At 39.8% G+C, this 10,000-nt stretch overlaps 1 protein-coding gene across 1 annotated transcript in view; it reads left to right on the forward strand.

Annotated features, from left to right (window-relative positions):
* Nucleotides 1-10,000, forward strand: part of FOXP2 (forkhead box P2) — a 439,425-nt gene that overhangs the window by 236,652 nt on the left and 192,773 nt on the right. Inside the window, exon 4 of the mRNA XM_032998779.2 lies at nucleotides 6,672-6,849. Coding sequence (XP_032854670.1) covers nucleotides 6,682-6,849 — 168 coding nt within the window. The 5' untranslated portion in view covers nucleotides 6,672-6,681. The remainder of the gene's footprint in view (nucleotides 1-6,671; nucleotides 6,850-10,000) is intronic.

The raw sequence follows: 10,000 nt of genomic DNA on the forward strand, positions 1-10,000 counted from the left end.
TGCCCTAATGCTTTCTCACTATTAAATTCTCCATTGACTGTAATAAAGTCTCCCTACTCTCAAGAGCTTGGAGAGCTGCTTTTTTTTTTTTCCCCTTTTTTTTTTTTTTTTTTTTTAAGACTGGGAAAGAGAGGGAGATAGATACAGAGAGAGGGAGTGAGAGGAGTGTGCTTTCCAAGGTGGGGTTTCCCAAGCTGTCGATGCTCAAATAAGAACCTTATCCTGAAATTGGCTGCTCATTTCTGTGTGGGCTGTAGGTAATGCACTCTAGCAGGCTTTTGCCACTATCCTATGTGTGAGGTATGCATCTTACAATATCGTACAGACTATCCATATATATGACACTGGCCTTCACAGAGATTTTTTTTTTTTTTTTTCTCCTCACCAAGTGAAAATAAATAGCACGTGGAAATTAATTAGACCTTACTTGCTGTTTGGGGAAGTGAACTGTTGTTTAATAATTGGATGAGTGTGACAACATATTCCTGAATTTTAGAAAGCAGATAAATTACTGTGCCCAGGACTGACCTACTATTTTTATTAGTCCTGAGGAACTGAGGTGGCATGAAAGGAGAAGATACAGCCTTTAAAATGCAGGATAGCTTTTAGTTTAAGATGGAATATGATACTCTACCTTCAGTACCTTTATCCGGCTGTTTGTGCCGGTCAGTTAAAAGGATGTTCATTTAAACATCTTATATATAAATAAACCGTAGTACACAGACAGCGGGAAAAATTGTGGCTTATAGTACAGAGATAAATATTTTAGGCAATGCTTGTTTTTCCAGTTGCAGTTAACTTTAGCACAAATCAATTTCCCTGATTTCTTAAAGCCTTCTCCTGCCAGCTGAGTGCACCTGTTAAAACAGAATGCCGCAGGAAGGATGCACGTTTTCTTTACCTGGCACTCGGGGGGTGTGTGTGATGGACAGAATGCGAAGCTGCTGGCTCTTTTCTCTAGTAAATAAATCTCATCTGTGATAACTTGCAAAAATCAAGTTGTCAGTTTTATTGTGTACCTGTGTTCAAAAACCGGCCTTCAGAGACCCAACATATGAGTGCCCACTTAAAAGTTTCATACTACGGCTTGAATTCTTCACGATAGCAGTGCTTTCTGTGTTGTGATCGAGACTGTTGTCCCATCACTGACCTTTTCAGGGATTTTTGAACTGTTACTTTACTCACAACTACCATCTTCGCTTGTGAAGGTATTCTAAGTAGTAAAATGAATAGTAAAATGATTTTTTTACCATGAAAATTCTATTTTTTCTCATCAAAGATGCTGACTTAACTCACTGATGCAGATGTGATACGTATTCTTTGCGATTATGCTAAGATACGTCCTGTAACTCACAACTGGAAGCTCCGTTTTCCTGAAAGCCCTTCCAGCACAAGGTGTTTTGAGCATACTTCACATTTTCACAGAGAAAACTTACTTGAGTAGATAGTAGTATATTAAACCTACTCGTATCAGTACTTTATTTTACAGTACTTCAACAGCAGTTGACCTAATTAGTGTTTTAATCATATTCATTTACTTACATTTTAAAAAAATATGCAGTGAAGTAATTTATGTCTCTGCTTAACTCAAGCTTTTAAAGTTAAATGTTTCAGATAAAGTGAAAAAAAACCCCAAACCCCTTTACAAACATTCTCTTAGCTTGCCTCATTTTTTGTTCTCACACATTCAGCGATGTCCTTCATATTTGGCATTTTGATTTATTAGGCAATCTTAAGTATTAAAGACTTTTAACGTACCAGCGCAAGACTTCAGATGCATTGTGCCTTGTGTCAATGATGAATTAATTCCAGCAGAGCACAAAAGTTACCATTATTTAAGCCTAGCTCCTCACCCCTGCTTTTACATCATAGGCCAGATTTAAAAGGCTGAAGTTTCGGCAGCGTCTTGGGGAGCGAAGGAAGGGAGAGAGATGTGCGGGCGTGCTGGGGAAGGCCGGGTCCATGGTGTTGGGCGCTGAGCGCTAGAGGCCTCTCGCCTTTGCGGACCAGCCGCGCTGGGCACCTGAATGCCGGTGTGGGGCTGTGGGTCTGGGGGAGCTGCCCTGGTTCGGGGGGGCTCACCCCGGAGCAAGGCTGGCGGCCGCTCTGGCTTCTGGAGGCGGTTTGTGGCGGCGGTTGCCGCCCTCCACCTCCCCAGCACCGAGGGGCGGCACGGGGCGCGCCCTCTGCTCCCCGAGGGGCGCACAGCCGGCGTCACTCGCGGGGGTGGGGACGGGACCCTCGTCGGTCTCAGCACGTGGAAACGGTGCCACCCAGGGCCACCGGGCTGGGGCCCGCCGCCCTCAGCGGCCGCGGCCCGTGGCGCGGCCAGCAGGCCCCGGGGCGGGGCGGGGCGGGGCGGGGCGGGGCGGGGCGGGCTGCCGCCCCTGCGGCGCCCCCTGGCGGCAGCTCCGGTGCCGCGCAACCGCTCCCACCTCCCGGCGTGGCGGCGGCGCGGGCGGCGCCCCGGGGGTCGGCGGCGGCGGCGGCGGCGGGGGGGGGGGGGCGGGGCAGCAGCGGCGGGAGCAGCCGCCGCAGAAGCAGCACCGGCAGCGGCAGCCGCCCTCGGCGCCGGGGCCTTGGGCGCCAGCGGAACCTGTACCTGGCGGGGCGCGCCAAAACCCGCGAGCCCGGCGTTCCGTGCGCCCTGCCATAAAGTGAGGAGGTCTGATTGAGCTACGGCTCTCTCTCCTGCTGTTTGCACAAATAAAAAGACCACATCTTGATGCAAAATAAACACAAAAGCACTGTTGTGACTATAACAGGGAGTCATATACTAATTTATATAATAAGTGGTTGTGCACGCTTTATTCAAGATTATGGCTGCAAGAAATGGCATGAATTGCTGGGTGTGTTTAATGCTGGATTATAGCAATTTGAAACATGTCAAACACATGGCTAATGCCTCATGCTTCACTCATTCTTGCGTAAACCTGCATAGCCACCATCCATTATACCCTTGGTAACAACACAATTCTGCAAGTAAATATTGTTACACTAAGTAACCTTTCAATTCAAGTTGTTTAGGAAGAGAAAATGCAATCTTGTGCAGTCAGTTCCAGTGTCAGTTTAATGTTTCAAAAGGGAAGTGGTGTAGAGAATAAGTATCTGTACAGTGACTTGCTGGCTTAAAACACACACGCGTGCACGTGCACGCACACACGCGCGCAGAAAATGCAGAGTTTGCTGCAGGGGAGAAAAGTACAACGGTAGCTTCTAACTTCACAGGACCAGTACCTCTTTTTTTGGTATGGGTAATTGCTTGGTTACCCTGGCAGAATTAGGCATTCAACCTGCAGCGCAACCACACGCTAAAATAATCTACAATTTCATTCTCTTTTGCAAAGAGCAGCAAACATTTACCCCATACCTTTGTTTAAAATACCTGGTAGCAGAACTTATATCCTACCTTTGGCAGCAAGAGTTTGAGAATCATGGCAGAAGTAGGCGCTGGTGAACGTGTGTGTCTGTGACTGTGGGTGAATGTGTGTGTAGGCACACTCATAACTGACAGCGAGTGTGACAGCAGGAGAAAAAGAGAAGGATTAGGAAGTGTGAATGTGTATAAATGTGTGTAAACAGGGACCTGTGTATTTTTTCTTCTCCTATTTGAAATACTAAGCTTTCAGTCTTAGTATCTGGCAGTCGTTATATTTCCTTTGTATTTATTTATGATTGTTATGCTAACAACACGCACTACTGTTGTAAAAGCAAGAAAAAAGTACATTAGTTTTCATAGTGGGATGTTGCAGATTCAATTTTTTCTGCCACCAATAGCTAAAATTACTGGTACATAGATAACAGAAATGATCCTCATTTAGATGTTTTCAGGACTTTAATTTGTGAGGGCTTAGAATTGATAGTACATACACACACACGTGTATACATGTATATGTGTGTGTATGGAAGAGAAAAGAAGGGAACAGAAAAAGATTCTGTGCCTTGATTTTTCCAGCAGCCTTTTTTCAGTTGTCGGCAGTGAGAAAGGGGCTGTGGACAACCAACAGCATTACTTAAGCCAAAGTTTCAGTATTGTTTTTGAAAATACCCTTTTACAGCTAGAAAAAACATTTTATTCTTAACATAAAAACCTGGCAACTCTATCTTCTTCATATAAATACTTCAGCATTTCCTCCACTTCATTTCTAAATTAATTACCTTTCTGGTATTGATATTCTATAGTTTCATTCTCTCTGTGCACAGCTGTTGGGTTGGATTTGTTGTTTTCTATTGCCAGAGTGGCGTTACTGGTCATGTTATGTTAAAGCTGATTCTGCTGGCTCACAGACACTTTAACTTAAAATGCAGAGCCCAAACTACACTCAGGGGCTTTACAGGGATACAAAATCCACAAGACATAAAACCCTTTGGTTAATAAGAACTGGAAGATGTTTAACCCTTCTCTATTAATTGTAGTGAAAGAGTCAGAGAGATGTAAAAATGGGGGGGGGGGGGGGGAAGGGGAGGGGGCACCACGCAATGTATTTATTTATTACATTTCTGAGTGTTTTCTAATGTTTTGATTATCTAACATTTACACCCCTTTGCCCTTTTGATGCGCTTGGCTAAATGTACCACTGTTATTGTCTAACGTTCGAATTTGTAAAACATGAACCTGTCTGTTGGTTAAATCTTTGTTTGACTAAAAGAGGATTAATGTTTGAATTTCCCGAATTTCCAAATCCTTGTAACGATACAGTTGATGAAGTGTTTTAAATAGATTTCCACTCTGATATACATGTCTTTTTATTGAAAGTAAATATTGTAAAAATCGGAAAGGGCTGCCTGCTCCCACAGTTGTGGCATACCCGCATTAGAATTTTCATATAACTACTAAGGGCAATCAGACCCTTTTCTCTGAATATTTTAAACATTGTACATGTAAAATTTATGCCTAATTTGAATACTTATTAGCTGCCTAATCTCAGAAAAGAGTATTAGCTTTGTTTTTGCCTTGTAAAATTCATCACTGCGTGTATCACATTTTCCATTTCTACTATTTTTCTTCGCTGATGTTTGTAAAAGTGTTTAAGAAGGGCTGTTTGTTCATAAACACATCTGGTGCTGCTGTTGTTTAGTGGGCTGTAACAGCTGCCCTCCTTTATATTAACTGTGTTCGTGTTTGGGTTTTTGGCATCCTGTTTATTTTTGACCAGACCATCTTTAAATAGCTCATCTTTTACTCTTTTAACTTTCTTCACAAAATATATGCTTTCACTTTATCTTGTAGGCGCTTGTTTGTGTGTTAATTCATACAGCATTTTGATTAATATCCCATGCACATAGTTGAAGTTGTAATGATCCTTTTCCTGCCTTTTTTTTTTTTTTTTTTTTTCAGAGAAAGGCTGTTGCTGATACTTTGCAAGGGAACAAATAACTAAGTTCAATAATTAGGCTAAGCAGCAAGCTTTGTTTCTTTTCCCGAGTTTGCTTACACATCCCTCTCCCTTCAGAGGTGTCTTTTAAAGTCACAGCTCAGCCAGGTTGTTGTGGGGACTCTTTCAGTACGTCGGGAGTGAGGGTGAAGGACAGTGAGGTCCGTTCTGACCTCTGAGTGCAGGAGAGGACTTTGGTGGCTCTGAGGAGACACGCTGACCTTTCCATATTACAGATACAAAATGCGCCTTGAAACTCTGGTTTGTAAGGGCACGTTGGTTCTTTATTTACTGCAAAGATTTCAACTGATCTTGGCAGGACATCTCATTGCTATCCTGAAAGTACAGTATATTTATGCAGTGAAAATGATAAAACATTTATTACTGTAGAGAAGGTAATATGCATAATTTATGCTGTTTTTAGCACAATCATTAGTGATATTCTTGATAGATTTTATTTCCAGCTTTCATATCTAATACATGCCTGGAAAATTAATTTTATATCTTTCATTTATTTGCCTATGTTAAAATTGAGTTTTAAGTCATCTTCAAGTGAACAGTTTGATTGCTGCTCATGCATAAGCTTAATTACTTCCCAGGAAGGACAGTATTAAATGTTTTAAATGTCAGAAAAATAAATGAATATCAGCCGTTTGATTAAAAAAATAGGCAATATCTGACGTGTTTGCAGCAGGAGCTTTTTCTTAAAATGCCTCCGAGGCAAAATTTTATTTAGTCACAAAAAAGGAGAAGCCCATTATACTATTTATCATTGGTTGATACCATATGATTTGTAACACCCTTACAAAATTTTAATTTTGTATGATTAGCTGTGCATCATTAAACAACAGCCTTGCATAAGATATGCTGTAAAATTCTGACAGAATCAAGATAGTGAATATTTTAAATAAGGCTGTATAGTCATCCATGGTTGTCAAAGCTAGATAATAGGAAATATAGAGCAGTGTGTGAAATCGTGCCTTCATTTAAACTGGTTTTATAGGTAGACTTTAAAATGTAGTCGTTCATAAATGCTATTGACCATGCTGCGTGCATGGTGTGTTATTTTGGCCGTTAAATGTAAGCACACAAAGATTGCTTATAGAAACCATAATTCTGGTGATTAGTATCTTTATGAAAGCAGAGTTTGCATCGCATTTCTTGGTAAACGGCTCCGCGAGGCTTTTTTCTTCTTCTAAAGATGCTGTCTGTGTAATTGGCAGAGAGGGACATCTTGATAATGGAAGTGTGAAGGTGTAACGCGTGTGTTAATTGATACTTCTTAATCACTTTTAGGTATTAAGTCATGATGCAGGAATCTGCGACAGAGACAATAAGCAACAGTTCAATGAATCAAAATGGAATGAGCACTCTAAGCAGCCAATTAGATGCTGGCAGCAGAGATGGAAGATCAAGTGGTGACACGAGCACTGAAGTAAGCACAGTAGAACTGCTGCATCTGCAACAACAGCAGGTAAGTTTGTTTTGCTTCCTGTTTGTTTTTAAACAAATAAAGGGCTGGTTTTGGATGGGCACCCTTCTGCAGACCCTCTGTGCGTGCTGAATGTGAAGTGTCGTGCAAGTGAAGAGCGTGGGGCGTTATTTGTTGTTGTTTTCGTGCACGTTAATGCTGAAATGCAAGGACCCTGTTTTCGTAGCGGTAACATTTTGCCGATAGTGCTGCACACCGCCGCGCTCGCCTGGTGATTAAAATCCCGCGGCGTATTTATAAAAGTTGTGCCGAAGCCTTGCAGTGCCTGTTTTCAGAATCTGTTAGTTTACTGTGCGATTCGGTCGCGTAGGACGTGATGCAGAGCTTTCCACCAGAGGGCCACATTACTTGAGACTTCGCTTTGCTTGCGATGAATTGTTCCAAAGTCGGAGCTGGCGTGAAGGGACCAGAGTGACTTCTCACAATAAAGATGCTTTGCTGTCGTAGGTGTAAATAAAAAAAATGCTGCTTAGTTCAGAACCGCTGAAATAAAAAAGAGCGTGTGCCTGTGTGTGCATGAGTGTAATTAAGATGTGTGATTTTGAAAAGATGGGAAAAGAGAGAAGCAGCTTTTCTGTAGGTATGTTTCCATTCTCACTTTTTAAACATTTTTTAAGTTTGTCTGCTTGTTTTCTCAACGAGTTAATGGAGAACTGCTTTTATGTTTAAAACTGTAAAATTAAACCGTTGTCTGACTGCTGACGCCATCTAATTATCAGGTGCAATCAATTAATTTTTGTCACTGAAAGATTTCTTCCTTTTAAAACCTGCACAAACATAATTCCTTATACTTTGTTTGCCTAAAGAGTTGCCACCCCGGCAGGGGATGCAGGCTGTACTAATGCAGTGAAGCCCAAGCATTTTGCTTGGTAAACAATTGGGGTCTTATTCTGCAGAGTGCTAGTGCCAGCTCTGAACTCCTAAAAGTCTTCTGTGTCTGGTCCTCTCATCTGCTGAGGCTACTCAGCACCTTTGGAGTTCAAACCCTGCACTTGTAAATGCTGAGGTTTTTCATTACAACGTCAGGTATTGCATTAATGGAAGGAAAGTTGTCTCCAATAAGATAAAATATTATAACAATCCTGTTTTATAGAAACATCTTTCAACATTATAGATAAACTGCATGTGTATGGGGCCTCTGGAATAACAGTTCATAATAGCTCTTAAAATGGAATCATTCTTAGAGCTGAATTAAGCAGTGTACACTGACTACATTTATAGTTACATATTTTAAATGGTGTCAGAAAATGTGAAAGAATTAAATAGTTGTAGATTGAAATATGCGAAATTGTTAAGGCTTAGATCTGTGCCTTGCTTCAAATTCAAGTGTATTCTGTTTTAACAATTGAGCACTTAGAGTATTATAGTCTCAGGAAATACAGGTTTCAGTGTCTTCATTAAGTTCTTAGCAGGCTTAAAGCTATGTATATATGTATACACAGTATTATCTACCTATATATGCACACTGTGTATATATATTATTTTAATATAAAATTGTATATATACACACATACATATATATATATAAATTTAATACTGTTTTAATTGAAAAGCGTGCCATCACCGTTATTCAGCTGTTCAGAATATAACAGCATTTTAAAATCTTTATTGAGAGTGTATTTATTTGGTGAAAATGTTTAGAAAACTTAAGTGAAACACTTCAGAACACAAAAATACTAACAGAATAATGTGCCACTTACATGTTTCAGAGCAGCAGTCCTAGGCATTTGTAGCCAATTTGTCCATACAGTCACATATTCCAGTAGATAGCATTTGCAAAGACCACAGAGAATAAAAACTGAAGATGAAAATATCCAGTTGAGTACTAATAACAGACAGGTTCTGAGGGGACAGGCTTAGAAGTGACGATCTTTTCTTCAAAACTGTGATTAGATCTTAAATAAGCAGACAGGCAAAGTAAAACCATGGGTACAGTTAATAGGACTCAAGAGGCATTTTATGGTAGGGTCTGCACCATAGGATTTAAATACAACTTGAGTTAGGCTTATAAATCCTTCTATAAAATATGTTGATGTGAAACATAAACACTAGTAAACATGCAGTAGGATGTCCTTTAGATAATGGGCATAGCTTTATTCTACTTTTGCTGTTCTTCCTCTTTTTTCTATTTCTTTTTTTTCTGTTTTTGACCAGATGCCTTCTGAAATATGATTTAAGAGGAAAATGATGGCTGGTTTTATTATTGTCACTGTAGAAACTCTCTAAAATGTTATTTTTATTATGCGACTTGTCTAACAAACTTTGACAAGTAGAAAAACAGAGCAAACCCCATTGTACCTACAGTTATTATTCTTAAGATTTTTTTATTCTTTAAATGTGTGCAAACTATCACGTACTGATGTAATAGTTTAACATGCTGGTTTTGGCTTCTCTGAGTCATTTTATTGGGGGCCTTCAAATAAACAAATCAAGTTCTTTATAGTTTTTTCTAAAGCAAGTAAATGATTGCTGGTTTTAATACATTCCCTTCATTTGGGTAGCTACATAAAGCGATGCTAATGCTTAAGAATAGCTGTATCAGCTGAGTAAAATCACAAAATAAGTTTTCACAGTGGTGTGAATATGTACTGGGGAAAGTTAAACATGAGAGATTTTAGACTATGTACAAAAAACAACTGGGCTAAGTTAAAAATTTTAAGTTATATGCAATTTGCATCTTGTTCAAGCATTATGATCACAAATTGGTGGATTTATAGAAAGTAAATAAGCTAAAATAATGGACTAACAGCTAAAATAATTAGGTTCATATAAGCAATTATATGGAGTTTGGACAGTCCTGTTATTGGTTTGATGATCTATGTTGTTGTGATCTTTATATAGAAATAAGAAGTTTGACTTAAATCAGGCAGGTATTCCTCATCCATGTATCAAGAGAGAATGACAGTATTCTGTAATATATTGTAACACATACTTGGTGATAAATGGATTGGGTGCTGTCACAAGTCATCAGGTCGGCTTTGAAGATGTATGACTAGAACGTAAGCAACTTTTTATCTTACTGTCGATATTTATCAATTTATAAATATTGCTAAAGTGAATGTAGATTTTTATTATTAAAATATGATGCAAACTGTAACCTGCTCAGACTTGTTTCTTCTGTTTTTTTTGGCTT

This window comes from Tyto alba, unplaced genomic scaffold (assembly GCF_018691265.1).
Source record: "Tyto alba isolate M040663 unplaced genomic scaffold, T.alba_DEE_v4.0 Super-Scaffold_2, whole genome shotgun sequence".
NCBI classification, from domain to species: Eukaryota; Metazoa; Chordata; class Aves; order Strigiformes; family Tytonidae; genus Tyto; species Tyto alba.